Below are 16,479 nucleotides of genomic sequence, written 5' to 3'. Positions count from 1 at the left end.
ACAAAAAACATTCTGATGGTAGAATATAATGCGTATCTCCAGTTAAATATGCAAAGCCACTCAGTTTGATTGAAAGGGGGTCGATAGTATAGCCGCTTGTTAGGTTGGTATATTTAAAGTCGGAAAATGAAACGGTATTTAAATACTTTTTTTGTAAATTATAGGACGTGTAAATTTTAGTAATACCCCTCAGGTGACGGTTCTCTGTACAAACTTCGTCAAATACTGATTATGCATGTATATTTGCAGCGGTGGCACACACCCAAGGCAGTGGCGATTGTATGGATTGTTGCAACTGTACTTCTGTCTGCTGCTGTTATTTTCTTTATACTAGAGTGCTGTGTCCGAAAACGAGAAATGCTAGGCAGGTATGTCATCGTAATATCAAAAGTATACAATGAAACAAACAGTTGTTAAAGAAAAGTACAATTGATATACCATATAACAGTTTTAAATACCCGAGTTCAAATTGATGGAACTCGAACATTGGTTTATTCCCACCTCAAGCTGGTTTGTATTATCAAGGGAGTGGACGAGATAACCTTGGGTTTATAGTAACCAATGATTTCAGTTTGGCAAACGTCCATAACTTTTTTTATTTCTTTTTTTAATATACTTTAACACATCGGTATTAAAAACCAGATTATCCGGGTAAAACATAATTCTGTTGTTTTTTTGTTTGCAGCTGCCTCTAATTGAAGCTATACACACCTGCAAAGAGAACACTTTTAATTTGGTACAACTGCACGCAATGTTACACAATCAGCAAGATTTTTTTGTACTGTTATATATGCGTGATTAAAATTAAAAAATGTATTTTAAAAAATAAATTACAAAAATGCTTTTAAGTGTCGAAATCTGGGACGAAAATTGTTACCTGTACATGTCCACATGCCTTCTTAAAAAAAGGAAGTAGCGTCGTAGCGTTGCATGCGAATCCAGTCTCTGGCTCCGTTTGTTGTTCATTGTAACAGATTAGACGTAAGATATAATATATATAGCTAATATGACATCAGCTGAATAATATGTTATTGTTTAGCTTTTGATAATCTTTGCTGGTTGTTTTTCGCAAATAGCTTTCATTTTGATAATTTAGTTGCGTTTCCAACTATTTATATGAAAACATTCATCATATACAGAGCCTTACTGCCAATAATGATGACGTCAAAAATATTCCGTAAGCGGAACAGTCAATCAACAATATCTCTACCACAGCCTTCGGCTCTATATCTTATCAATCAACTTGTTTTGTTTTTATAAATAAATAAATGGAATCTCTAGTTTTACTGCGGAAGTGCCCTTCAATAATGCATGGGTAATAAAAACTAACTATTAAATTTCATATTTATGGCGCGTGTCTACGGCGAAATAGAAATACCCGTAACGGTTGCCTTCAACTGACTTTTCTTCATTAATCAACTTGCTGTTTATCAGGCCTCTAATTAATGTCTCTTTTGTCCAAGAGAATGGAACTTTTACCAGTTGATGCTGCGGATGCCAATGACGTCCCAGCCACTGCACCAAACAATTGCATGCAGTTCATATTGAAATGAGTAATGAGAAGTTCTTGACATTGTGGATATTTTGAACACAAGAACTTGTTACTTTGCGCTGAATGCTGAGTATCAGATTGTGTATTCTAAGCATTTTTTTCTTTTCCAGCTACTTTATTTTTGGTTGTATATTTCCGGGTCAAATTTTCGCAGTTGTAAGAACTGAGTTTTTTTTGGTCAAATGATGTGACATAAACTCCCCAGCTGAGGGTCGATGACTTAAACCTCACCAAAGGCGTGGTATTTTCCCTTCACGATATTCAATGAATGTAAGCGTAGGCAAAACGAAATTTCACAACATTGCGAATGGCTAACCCTACAAGATTTAAACTCTTTCTGGAGCAAAACCTGACCAACAGGGGTTCACAAACACGGTTTGGTAGAACCAAATTTACTTTCAAAATTTACGGTTAGAAGTTACGTATGGTTTGTGGTTTTAATCCTGTTAGGGCCGCTATTGCTCAAAACTACACTATGGGTTGTGAAAAATTCTATAGGACAGGGGTCGGCAAACCTATCCTACCATCAATTCACGTTTATTGTTGATGTGCGTAGTAACTATGCGTTTAAAATGATTTGATTTACAGAACCCATACCTACGTGGTCGAAACTAAGGTAACACCCACCTGTGTTTGTCAAACTGTGAAAATTACCACGGTTGACTGATTGACTTTACTTACGTTAAATTTTGCCATTTTGGCCTTTTTGATGGAATCAGTTTGACTTTACAAAGTTGCATTTGATCTTTTGCGAAATTGGGCATTAATTTTGGCTTTATTTTCATTCTTTTTCATAACTTTCTATTTCACAAAAAAAAACTAAAAAATATTTCCTGTAGCCTGCGATGCGCTGTGAAATGGGACGAAATGCTACATTTTGAACACGAATGCAGAGAGAATTGAATTGTTTTGTGAAATTTACTTTGATTAGATATTTGCCTTTTTCTGAAACTCTGACACTCACCAGAAAATTTCAAGTTCATCGCCTTGTTTTACTCGAATAGTGGGAGCAGGTATCATTTGGTTGAAAGTTCGGCGATACAACGACAATCTTTGTACACAAATTTGCCTATTTAATGTCACACGCCACTTGAAATTTGAAGAAGTTAGCTGATCCGGATTCGTGAAACGGTTTATTTTGCCGTTAACTGTAAAACAAAACGTAAGTGAGCTAAAGAAAGTGACAATGGACTAATCAAATCTTATTAGAGCAGCTATCAACGATTGAGTATGGTTTCGTTGGCAAGCTAGCGCAGACTACCTTGCGTCCGTTAGCAACCAATAGATAGGTCTTGATTTACTGTCGACATATTTTTTATCCAAGTCACCATTAAGTTTGCAGGTTTGTGTTCGAACCACTGATGAGAGATGCAAGAGCAATAAAATAATAAAGTAATAAAAAATCGGTTTCCCTGTATCATGTGCAACAACACCTCATGTAAACCCCAGAAGAATGCTACATCACAATGTTTGTATAAATGCACAGATTGCAGACTTGTTCACCACTCTTTTCGTACAAACATAACGCACGTCACGACCGCAGAATAGCCAATCGCAAATCAAATAATATCCTGTTTACCAAGTTTACAATATCGTGCATGCTTGTACTTAAGTTCTATTATCCCGAGTGTTTCATGACATCATGTGACTAAACCGGCCAAATTCATTTCATTATATTCTGATGCAATTCGGAATTAAAATTTAAACAACCTATTATTCTATTGACACCAACGCTATGTTCCGCTATGCCGAAGTCTTACAAGCCAAATCAATCGTTGAGATTTGTGAACACAATATTAATCCAGAAAATATTTGGAGAACTGAGTTTATTACGAAGACGAGGAGATGAAGAACTGTTAGTGGCACTTGGCAAGTCCTGCTTACTAGACTCATATATGTGTGTTTGCGCTTTCCAGAAATTGTTAACCTGGTTGTATCCCGATACAAACGCCTACACAATGGTTGGTGGGGAATCTTGCTAACAAACTTATTTCGTACAACAGCTTGATAACAGTTAAAAAGCGAAATGAATCGCTTACGAAATAATAATTGCAATCAAGAACGATATAAACAAAACAATTCCATCGCCCATTGCAGTGGAAAAATCGGCTGTTAGCTTTCTGTCTGTCTGCCCTCCCCTATACTAATTGGACTATCAGTTCTGCCATCCACAACCTTAGTAACGCAACCTAAGCATTCCTTCCGCTGTTGGGCAGCAGAGGCATTTAAAATGGCTGTGACTGGAGAGTACATTCACAGCAAGCCAACCATAACGTGACGGGGACAACTTTTCTCCAAAAGTATCGGTTCCTCTTGGGCCAGAAAGTCGTGAAACAGAGGCTTGATAAATAGTCAACGATGGTGAAATTTTGCCGGGTAACTGCAGAAACATTGCTAATTGTGATGTGGCATCCGGGAAAGATTTTCGTGTCATTGGCTTGCTCATAAAACTAACAATCAAAAGTCATTCTTGGTGTTGCGCCTTTCCACCAGTGGCCTGTACATAAGTATGTCATTAACATTCAATTAAGGCTACCATTAATTTGAATACTTCAGTTATATGGCAAGATTCAAAACAACTAAATTAGGAATAAGATAACTCGTACGCAGGGAGACTGGCACACACAGAAGATTATAATCATGATTTGTATTAACTATATGTTACGAAAATGCATCGTAGCTGGTCAAACATAGCGAAACACATAAATTATTTGCCAAACCTTGGACAACGGGTGGAGTTTGCGAAGTGGTACAGAGCTAAAGTATGCGGTGTTAATCGAGCGAAACGACGCATGACGATGGCGTTGCGAAATTTGATCTAGTTCAACCTTGACTGTAGACTAAAATATGAGTAACCAGTAGTACTTGCAAATGTCACTTAGTGTTGTAGGTATAGGGATTTTAGTGTTAACTGACAATTCTTCAGGTAGTTCGCGAACTGAAGGCAAGTCGAGTGGTATGTGCTTGAAGGCTTCTTTGTACCGATTAAGATAAAGTGGGATATGCACTTCATAACACGTTTACTTCTGCGTATTTAATGTCAGAAGCTTGTGTACAAAACGGGTTTTGTATTAATTTACATACCAAAGTATGTTATATGCTCACTTGGTTGAAGTAGCATTTTTGTAGCTTTGTTTGAGTTGCAATATGAAGAGTTTAAAGTTTGTTTCACTGCTTCAGAATCTTATCACCGTTGTGATTGCTCAAGATTGCACGATGAGAGGTTTGTAGCTATTCTCGAATGTGTATCGATGTTTGTTTATGGCAACGCCAATCTAGTGGAAACCTTTCTCTACCATAAAACCAACACCGTTAACCTTTGATGCCCGGTGATGAACCAACATAGAAATCCAATCGCCTAACTTATCCAACTCTCCAGGCTGTGAATTTTGTATTTTCATGTCACAAGTATTCTTACGTTTTTAATCCAAGTGTTTATCGCTGTAGGTGGTGCACGGTTTAGGCATCCAATGCAATTCAAATCAACCAACACAAAGTGGAAAGTCAATCTGCGTGCTGTAAATGGAAACTTAAACCTAGACTGGTTATCCACTCAACGTCGTACTTACAATAATAGAGTACCCGGCCCCACGATCATGGTCAAGCAGGGCGATCACCTGGAAATATTACTGGTATATGGAAATTGTCACTAAAATTACTCACAATTGCGTACGAGCAAAATGTACAACCAGAGAGATAGGAGTAAAGAGAATGTTTTAGTCACTAGTGCACGCAACAAAATAGTTAAATTGGCTTATTTGCATACAACGGGGATATTAAACTTGCTTAAAAGCGGTATTTCTGTTGCTCTACCAAAAACTATTCATGAAAACACAATTTGAAGGGGTGCGTCCTCAACTTAGCACGTGGAAAATTTACATTCTTACCTTAATCACAAACATTATTTTTTGATTTGTCAATACAGGAGAATTACTTGGATACAGCTGACAAGGGTGGGAAGTTAAACGAAAACAGATTTCCAGACAGCACCAACCTACATTTGCACGGTCTGCATATTGACTCAAAGGTATAAAACAATACAAATATCTTGTACTGCTTGTATTTACAATCCACCATTGCGGCGTAAATATCCTCTAGTAAGTTTAGCACATGCAGACAATTTTTTCTGATTTAAAGGTTTTCGAATATCAATACATGATTTCTCATCAACAATTCTACAAGTAAAAGTTATAATACACAACAACCATTTCCACAACAGAACAGAAAACCAACTGCCAAATTTTTGATGATACAAGTGAAATATTAAAACATTATTTCTGTTAAAGATTGGTATTTAAATGTTCAACGGTTGAAACTTGCAGGTTCCCGGTGACAACGTTTTAATACGTATCAAACCTGGTCAAAGTTATGTGTATTCGTACAAGATTGAAAACGACCAACCTGCAGGAACTTACTGGTACCATCCACATCTACATGGTTCAACCATCTTACAGGTATTGGTTACCGTGATAAATCAACCAAACTTTAACATATGGCTGAGATAACAAGTAGAAAGGAGTTCATAAATAGGCGATACTTTTATAAACGGTCAAAGTAATGGCATAAAATCTGTCATATTTGAATGCTGTGTCGTTTGCATTTATAAGAAACGGATCGCCCACTACACCGTACTTTACCATACACTTATACCTACAAAGATTTTCTTAATGCAGACGTTTATTTTATTGTGTTTGGTAAGCAAACTAAACTAAAGGCAGTTATTATGCTCAGGTGAATAGTGGTATGGCCGGTATGCTTATAGTACAAGATGATGAGCAAAAAATAAGCGATGAACTGAAAACGGTTAGTTGTCCCTTCAATTGCGCCCACGACGTTCAGTTGATGTTCCAGTCAACCCTGCTTTATGCAAATGACTCCACCGACCCTTACGTTGGAATTCAAAACGACTATGACGATACTGTACGCAGGTAAGACTTGGAGGCTGAAAAACAGATAGTGATAGTGGTAAATTGCAACATACCATTTGCAACAAATGAAGCCTTTGCACCTGTGCCGTAACGATCCGTAATAGCTGCAGACAGTGCGCAATGTGTGATCTAGTTTGTTTACCCAACGGATCGACGTTTTAAAAGGCTTTACATGGTTAGTTAACCGACAAAACCAGCATGTTCGTTACTAGTTGAAAATGTTCTTGACCAGGAAATATTGTGAAAATCATTATATTTTGCACATTGGATCAAATTTAAATGACATTTTTAGACTCCTATCAAAAAAAGCAGGCTGTCCACCCAATAACGAAAACTTTGAGGATTGGTTGACGTATTCAAGCGGATTGAACAGTTTCACAACCAACGGGCAAATTAACCCTGTTCTATCCATGCCAACTGGTCAAATGAAAAGATTTAGGTACGTAACCATTCAGCTACAAAATGTTGCTTTCGGATATATGAGAAATAACTCGCAGACTAAATTAATTGTCAATTTCGTACAAAGAAAACACGAACTTTATTTTCGAAGAATGGTGAACGCCGGGGGAAGCCCAATTCTAGAATTGGAATTGGTGAAGATTGACACCGAACAACACGACTGCGAATATATGGAAATAGCTTTAGACGGAGTTTACCTCGATCGACCACGTGTTCCCAGACAGATGAAAACCCTAATAGTGCCAGGAGGTAGAGCTGATTGGTTGGTTCGTTGCAACGCACCAGGAACGTACGTGGTGGGTTTTAATATTAGCACTTGTTTTACTGTACACATGTCCAGGTTTCACCAGTAATAATGAAATAAATATAGTGTATTAGGCTTATGGTCGGCATTCAAGTCGCGTGTAAAAGTCTCATGGGTTAATTTCTACTTTACAATACATTACAACGCTTTGTTTTTTTATATTTGTAACATTTGAGGCAAAATATTCAAATTTTTGAGACAGTTTGCGAAGGTGGATTTGTGAACACCAAAAAAAAAACAATTGTTACCACACAGGTCAGATCCATACCCTTAGAAGTTGACAACAACTCAACAGGAACAGCTACAAGAAGATTCAACGGAACACTTCTCACATTGAAAGTGACAGGACCAGTCCAACCATTCAGCATCGGCAACGTACCGCTGCCCACGAGACCTGAATACGTCAACTTTGCCACAAAGACAGATCTAACCACTACTTTCAGTATAGAGATCGGACCTCAGTTGACTTTGAATCGCGAACGATTTGCAGGGGAACATTACTTTAGGTGACGAATGGATAAAAGTTTGACTTATTTATTGTTTGAATGTCGTTTTAAAATTAACAGATCTAGAGAGGGGAAAGCGGTTTTTCACCAGCATGAAAATGTATAAAGCAAACCCAATATGTTCAAACCAAAGTATTTAAATAAGCAAAACTTTATTTACAGACACCTTCTAAATGTCAACGAAATCGTCCAGTGGAACTTTTTGAACACAGTTCCGAAAGAAGGTCATCCTATTCACATACACGTCAATCACTTTAAAGTAAGATCTTGATGGAGTTTACAGATTACTTGATAAATAATATCAATGATGACAAACACGTTTGTATTATTGCTAGATTGTTGGATATGAACCATATACAGGACCAGTTGGACAGACAATACAATCGAACGAAAAGTTCCCAAAGCAACCTTGGATTTTATTTTCCCAAGACACGTCATCGGACGACCGCGTGTGCTACTACCAACACGAACTTTACGGTAAATAACTCGTTCCTCACCAAATTTAAATTTAGGATTAGCGCAGATTCCCCAAAGAAACAAATAAACCAGGAATCAGTTAATTTTAATGCACAACATCATGGAATTTCCAAAAACGCACTTTAGTCTGTTATTACAAATACAACTGAGACTTTGTCACCAGTGCCCACAAACTTGCTCACAATTGCAATGATTGGGTTTACCTCCGTAGTATGTACACATATATTGGCACTAGACGCCTTTGGTTGCTATTGGATATTAACAATCGATATGGATGATTGAAAAGGAGTATGAATTGACCTTATCATAAAATAAAATGTGTGTGACTTTTTTAAATGTTGGTGGTTACACAGGAAATGTTACACAAATCATGTCGAAAAAGACATTTTTGTAGCAAAAACAACGACCAACAACACAAAAGATAAAGGCCTGCCAGAAAAATGAAAAATATATTTTATCTGAAAGGTTAGCGTTCAGAAATAACGATCCAACCTAAAAAAACAAAGACGATGTGACATGCTTGGACAAACATACTACGAATTTATGCACGATATGAATAACAATGTTTATAATGCAGATGAAAAATACGAAGTGCCAGGAGATGACACACTTCTATCCTATCCACACGAGGAGATATGGGACAAAGACGTGCCTGGAACAGTTGGGTATTCTCTACCTGGGGAGTACAGGGACACTCTGATGGTACCCCCGCTATCCAACATTACGGTATATACGATAAAAGAAATTTTCGGCTTAACGACGGTAAAACTAACTTTTGTATACATTATTTGATTTGAATTCCACCAGTTACAGAAACGTTAATTTCATGCCAAAATCTATCAGTCTTGGTATGTAAGACAAATATATTTCGCTTTTGTAACAAGCATCCTCAGTGTTTTAAAAACAACACAAGAAGTGGGTCAAAATAAAATGGCTCACCACTACCTCACCACACGCCCTGTACACAACTGAAAACCTGCCATGTACAACGGGTGGAAGCCTAGCAAAAACATGGGGAAGGTAGAAAGAGCAAAGTCTGCGTTACTGTGATTTGTGACAAATTTACACATACGGTGGAAATCGTTAGGGCAAGTTGCAACAGAATGGGGAATGATTCCCAGAATTAATTAAAATGGGAACACAACTCACGGGTTTTCTCATAATTCTGAATATAAAGAGACTGGCCCATATTGTTATTAACACTGTCATGTTTAAAAGAAGACGTTTCGGCAAAAACTTATGTCATCATCAGTTTAAATGACGCGATTGGTGTAGCTCCATCATTATAAGGAGCTGACCTGACCGACGTCACAGATAAGGCTACACCAATAATGATGGAGCTACACCAATCGCGTCAGTCAAACTGATGATGACATAAGTTTTTGTCGAAACGTCTTATTTTAACATGACAGTGTTAATAACAATATGGGCCAGTTTCTTTATACTCATAATTAAAATGGATAAAATACGATTGTGGGTAAATTGTGCCACTAGAAACCCAATGAATGGCTTTCTAGTTGTACTCACATTCCATGTCTCGCTAATTGTCAGCTACGTAAAAACGGAATGGGGAAAATTGACGGACAACCTACCTCCCACTTTCAGATCCAGTTTATGGTTCACAAGTTTACTGACATCGTGGTCATCCATTGTCACTTTTTACGTCACGAGGACTTCGGAATGATGCTGTTGGTCGACATCATTGATCCTGGTAAGATTCAAAAGAAAATGAAGCTAAAAAAATAACATTTCTGTGCTGTCTTTATAGAAGAGGGAGACAAAACAAACGTAAATCCGAAGTCAGGAAACGCGCTTCTTGGTCAGTGCGGAAGCCTTCCAGGATGGAACAAGTAAGTTGACTAGAATGAGACTTTTTTTAAAAAGTCAAAGCATTGAGACAAGAAGAAATAGGAGCACAGTATTTCGATCAAAAAATCAAAAAAGGATATCTTTGAGTTGATGAGTCTGAATAGGAAGGCCAAAGCTAAAATGCTATTGATCATATTAAGATAGTAAAGGATACCAATTTAATTATTTATCACTTTCTCGATTAATTTATCACGTTCTAGGCTTACTTTCACTGGGTAGTCTAAGTCTAATAACATACTGTGGTGCAATATCCCTGACAAGGATTTTTATTGTCTGCAAACGTTAGGAAAAGTTGGTTATAGCACAATGTAAAGTCCATAAAACCGGACAATAAAAAATGAAGCACCTTTTTTCCGAGATGGGTCCCATAACAAAGGGTACAAGGGTACATTAGTCCCTCAGTTCGCAATATGCACCGTTTATTGCATGATTTCGGATATTCGCATAAAAAAATCTTGGTACAATTGTTACTTATCAATAAAATAAAAATACTGAGTGATTCAAATCAGATCATCAAACGTATTTTGGGATCGCGTAAATTTCCTTCTTGTGTTTTTAGCTGCCGATCCTCAAATCCTCCCTTTTTTTGTTACCAAAGCCAACTGCAGTACACATGTGCACCTCCGTTGCTTTTATCTGATCTATTTGTTTACAGATTATGGCTCTTAATGCTATTACTCCTAATTCCCTTGGGTTTGATCTACTGCCATAAAAGCAATGATTACAAACCGGGGAAATTAAAAGAAACGGGTCGTCACTATACATTTTGAAATGAGATGCTGGACAAGACGCTACCTAAAATGCCATAACACAAAAAACCCATGGAAAGAGATTCCAGACGTTGATGACGAAACTGGCTTTTATGTGACCATAGTTCATATTTCCATGAATGCAAACGTTGCTATGTAACGTAAAATACGTAACAAGCAAGTAATCACTTTTGAACCGCCAGATACAGTATGGAATGTATCGATTGCCTCGCACTGGATTTTTAACTTGTGTATTTTGGACCTTGTTTAATTTTGTTAGTCTGAACACTATTTTAGGTGGTTGTTTAAATAAGTGTGCATTTGTTTTATCACGCATCCATGTGGTTTTGCAATATTGTGTCAAAGAATGATGTAAGAACATCGATGGGAAAGCAACAAGTTCTACGAAATTTTGGGCATCATCTTGCCGCAAATTTCATTCCCGTATTTAATCTGCATTGTGTACATTGCATTAAATTCACGTAATACCCATAACTTATATTTAAATCTGCATACCCATAATTTAGAGTTCACAGACACACACACAAAAAACTGTTTGCCTTATCAGTGCAATTTGTATACAGGGACGTAGGCCTTTTTATCATCTCTTGATTTTTGAAAAGAAACCCACAGTCTCGCTTTTCATGAGGTTTAAACCTTGGTCCCTGGACAGGTCTGTGTCACACCAACAAAGTAATATGAGATCCCTCTCCTGTCAGTTTCCCTGTATCATGTGCAACAACACCTCATGTAAACCCCAGAAGAATGCTACGTCACAATGTTTGCATAAATGCACAGATTGCAGACTTGTTTACCACCCTTTTCGTACAAACATAACGCACGTTATGACAGCAGAATAGCCAATCGCCCACCGATAACATAAATCACATAACATCCTGTTTACCACGTTTACAATATCGTGCATGCTTGTACTTAAGGTATATTATCCCGAGTGTTTCATGACATCATGTGACTAAACCGGCAAAATATATTTAATTATATTGTGATGCAATTCGAAATCAAAATTGGAACAACCAATTATTATATTGACACCAACGCTATGTTCCGCTATGCCGAAGTCTTACAAGTCAAATCAATCGTTGAGATTTGTGAATACAATATTAATCCAGATACCCTTTGGAGAACTGAGTTTATTACGAAGACGAGGAGATGGTTGGTGAGGAATATTGCCAACAAACTTATTTCGTACAACAGCTTGATAACAGTTTAAAAGCGAAATGAATCGCTTACGAAGTAATAATTGCAATCACGGACGATATAAACAAAACAATTCCATCGCCCATTGCAGTTGGAAATCGGCTGTTAGCTTTCTGTCTGTCTGCCCTCCCCTATACTAATTGGGCAGCAGTGGGATTTAAAATGACTGTGACTGGAGAATACATTCACAGCAAGCCAACCATAACGTGACGGGGACAACTTTTACCCAAAAGTATCGGTTCCTTTTGGGCCAGAAAGTCGTGAAACAGAGGCTTGATAAATAGTCAACGATGGTGAAATTTTGCCGGGTAACTGTAGAAACATTGCTAATTGTGATGTGGCATCCGGGAAAGATTTTCGTGTCATTGGCTTGCTCATAAAACTAGCAATCAAAAGTCATTCTTGGTGTTGCGCCTTTCCACCAGTGGCCTGTACATAAGTATGTCATTAACATTCAATTAAGGCTACCATGAATTTGAATACTTCAGTTATATGGCAAGATTCAAAACAACTAAATTAGGAATAAGATAACTCGTACGCAGGGAGACTGGCACACACAAAAGAATATAATCATGATTTGTATCAACTATATGTTACGAAAATGCATCATAGCTGGTCAAACATAGCGAAACACATAAAATATTTGCCAAACCTTGGACAACGGGTGGAGTTTGCGAAGTGGTACAGAGCTAAAGTATGCGGTGTTAATCGAGCGAAACGACGCATGACGATGGCGTTGCGAAATTTGATCTAGTTCAACCTTGACTGTAGACTAAAATATGAGTAACCAGTGGTACTTGCAAATGTCACTTAATGTTGTAGGTATAGGGGTTTTAGTGTTAACTGACAATTCTTCAGGTAGTTCGCGAACTGAAGGCAAGTCGAGTGGTTTGTGCTTGAAGGCTTCTTTGTACCGATTAAGATAAAGTGGGATATGCACTTCATAACACGTTTACTTCTGCGTATTTAATGTCAGAAGCTTGTGTACAAAACGGGTTTTGTATTAATTTACATACCAAAGTATGTTATATGCTCACTTGAACAGGTTGAAGTAGCATTTTTGTAGCTTTGTTTGAGTTGCAATATGAAGAGTTTAAAGTTTGTTTCACTGCTTCAGAATCTTATCACCGTTGTGATTGCTCAAGATTGCACGATGAGAGGTTTGTAGCTATTCGCGAATGTGTATCGATGTTTGTTTATGGCAACGCCAATCTAGTGGAAACCTTTCTCTACCATAAAACCAACACCGTTAATCTTTGATGCCCGGTGATGAACCAACATAGAAATCCAATCGCCTAACTTATCCAACTCTCCAGGCTGTGAATTTTGTATTTTCATGTCACAAGTATTCTTACGTTTTTAATCCAAGTGTTTATCGTTGTAGGTGGTGCACCGTTTAGGCATCCAATACCACTCAAATCCACCAACACAAAGTGGAAAGTCTTTCTGCGTGCTGAAAATGGAAACTTAAACGTAGACTGGTTCACCACACAACGTCGTACTTACAACCAGAGAATACCCGGCCCCACGATTATGGTCAAGCAGGGCGATCATTTGGAAATAATACTGGTATATGGAATTTTCACTAAAATTACTCACAATTGCGTACAAGAAAAATTTACAACCTGAGAGATAGGAGTAAAGAGGATGCTTTAGTCACTAGTGCACGCAACAAAATAGTCAAATTAGCTTATTTGCACACAACAGGGATATTAAACTTGCTTAAAAGCGGTATTTCTGCTGCTCTACCAAAAACTATTCATGAAAACACAATTTGAAGGGGTGCTTATTAAACTTGGTTAGCGTTCAGAAATAACGATCCAACCTAAAAAAACAAAGACCTTGTGACTTCCTTGGACAAACATACTACGAATTTATGCACGATATGAATAACAATGTTTATAATGCAGATGAAAAATACAAGGACGAAGTGCCAGGAGACGACACACTTCTATCCTATCCACACGAGGAGATATGGGACAAAGACGTGCCTGGAACAGTTGGGTATTCTCTACCTGGGGAGTACAGGGACACTCTGATGGTACCCCCGCTATCCAACATTACGGTATATACGATAAAAGAAGTTTTCGGCTTGACGACGCTAAAACTAACTTTTGTATACATTATTTGATTTGAATTCCACCAGTTACAGAAACGTTAATTTCATGCCAAAATCTATCAGTCTTGGTATGTAAGACAAATATATTTCGCTTTTGTAACAAGCATCCTCAGTGTTTTAAAAACAACACAAGAAGTGGGTCAAAATAAAATGGCTCACCATTACCTCATCACACGCCCTGTACACAACCGAAAACCTGCCATGTACAACGGGTTGAAGCCTAGCAAAAACATGGGGAAGGTAGAAAGAGCAAAGTCTGCGTTACTGTGATTTGTGACAAATTTACACATACGGTGGAAATCGTTAGGGCAAGTTGCAACAGAATGGGGAATGATTCCCAGAATTAATTAAAATGGGAACACAACTCACGGGTTTTCTCATAATTCTGAGTATAAAGAGACTGGCCCATATTGTTATTAACACTGTCATGTTTAAAAGAAGACGTTTCGGCAAAAACTTATGTCATCATCAGTTTGACTGACGCGATTGGTGTAGCTCCATCATTATAAGGAGCTGACCTGACCGACATCACAGATAAGGCTACACCAATAATGATGGAGCTACACCAATCGCGTCAGTCAAACTGATGATGACATAAGTTTTTGTCGAAACGTCTTATTTTAACATGACAGTGTTAATATTTTTTGTTACCAAAGCCAACTGCAGTACACATGTGTACCTCCGTTGCTTTTATCTGATCTATTTGTTTACAGATTATGGCTCTTAATGCTATTACTCTCAATTCCCTTGGGTTTGATCATCTATTATTTAATCTACCGCCATTGCAGCAAAACCCAACATCAGAAATTGGCGTCTCGAATCAGGTCACCATAGCATATTATATATGATCGATGGAAATCCTATTTGATTAGCGCATTTGACATTAGATCGCACGTGAGTTCTAATTGTTCTGTTTTCCTAACCTGACTTAATTAACTCTCGATGCAAACACTACACCAATATTTATTTACCATGAACAATTTTGGATACGAAATTAACATGCGCAATTATACCAACCCCAAACTGAGTGAATTTACGAACTGAGTAGAGCACAGTACAGCTGCGCTACCCCGCTCCGCCTCAGCTGAACGCACACGGAAAGTTTCATTATTTAAAACCGGAGAGAAACAAAGCGAACAAACGATTTTGAAAAGAAGGACTAACGGTCAGCAAACAGTTAACAAAAGATGGACACTTAAACAAAAACAATGAAAGACTTCTCTAAGGCGTCACATTTAAGCTGGCCAATAAAATCACATAAAAACACAGCTGTTGCGTAGAAACTAGCAACGAGATCAAATCACGTGAGAAAGCAACCGTTGCTATACATTTTGAAATGAGATACTGGACAAGACGCTACCTAAAATGCCTTAACACAAAAAACCCATGGAAAGAGATTCCAGACGTTGATGACGAAACTGGCTGTTATGTGACCATAGTTCATATTTCCATGAATGTAAACGTTGCTATGTAACGTAAAATACGTAACAAGCAAGTAATCACTTTTGAACCGCCAGATACAGTGTGGAATGTATCGATTGCCTCGCACTGGATTTTTAACTTGTGTATTTTGGACCTTGTTTAAATTTTTGTTTGTCTGAACACTATTTTGTGTGGTTGTTTAAATAAATGTGCCGTTGTTTTATCACGCATCCATGTGGTTTTGCAATATTGTGTCGAAGAATGATGTAAGAACATCGATGGTAACGCAACGAGTTCTACGAAATTTGCGGCATCAACTTGCCGCAAATTTCATTCCCGTATTTAATCTGCATTGTGTACATAGCATTAAATTCACGTAAAAAATAATCTTACAACGAGTTCAACGATTTCTAATTTGAAGGATTTCTTACATATGAAACATATTCTGTTCAGAAACATCGTCAGGTTATATAAAAAAGCCAAAGGATTAACACAGAAAAGGAACGCCAATACCTCAAGTATGCCCATAACTCGCTTTGTGAACATCTGAAGAGTTCACACACAAAAAAACAACTGTTTGCCTTTTACATCAGTGCAGTTTGTATATAGGGACGCAGGCCTTCTTATCGTCACTTGCTTTTTGTATAGACGGCACAATAGCCGTAACAGAATTGAAACCCACAGTCTCGCTTTTAATGAGGTTTAAACCTTCGTCCTTGGACAGGTCTGTGTCACACCAACAAAGTAATATGAGATCCCTCTCTTGTCAGTTTCCCTGTATCATGTGCAACAACACCTCATGTAAACCCCAGAAGAATGCTACATCACAATGTTTGTATAAATGCACAGATTGCAGACTTGATTACCACCCTTTTC

General features: G+C 37.7%; 1 protein-coding gene across 2 annotated transcripts; it reads left to right on the top strand.

Moving 5' to 3' along the window:
- Nucleotides 1-4,520: 4,520 nt before the first annotated feature.
- On the top strand, nt 4,521-16,036 carry LOC145905877 (multicopper oxidase mco-like). Of its 2 annotated transcripts, XM_082993192.1 has the most exons (14): nt 4,521-4,775; nt 5,000-5,184; nt 5,478-5,579; nt 5,875-6,006; nt 6,284-6,480; nt 6,773-6,919; nt 7,031-7,235; nt 7,499-7,749; nt 7,912-8,008; nt 8,085-8,226; nt 8,804-8,952; nt 9,832-9,937; nt 9,995-10,076; nt 10,751-11,951. In XM_082993192.1, the coding sequence occupies exons 1-14, from the start codon at nt 4,700-4,702 to the stop codon at nt 10,863-10,865; spliced, it is 1,986 nt and encodes a 661-aa protein (XP_082849318.1). In that variant the 5' UTR covers nt 4,521-4,699; the 3' UTR covers nt 10,866-11,951. The 2 variants fall into 2 exon arrangements, with proteins under 2 accessions (XP_082849318.1, XP_082849319.1); XM_082993193.1 differs by lacking the exons at nt 8,804-8,952; nt 9,832-9,937; nt 9,995-10,076; nt 10,751-11,951 and adding exons at nt 13,973-14,127; nt 14,895-16,036 and having other exon boundaries at nt 4,524-4,775.
- The last annotated feature ends 443 nt before the right edge of the window (nt 16,037-16,479 follow it).

This window comes from Ascidia mentula, chromosome 6, assembly GCF_947561715.1.
Source record: "Ascidia mentula chromosome 6, kaAscMent1.1, whole genome shotgun sequence".
NCBI lineage: Eukaryota > Metazoa > Chordata > Ascidiacea > Phlebobranchia > Ascidiidae > Ascidia > Ascidia mentula.
The sequence above is the reverse complement of the archived record's forward strand: the minus strand, read 5'-3'. Positions and strand labels throughout refer to the sequence as shown.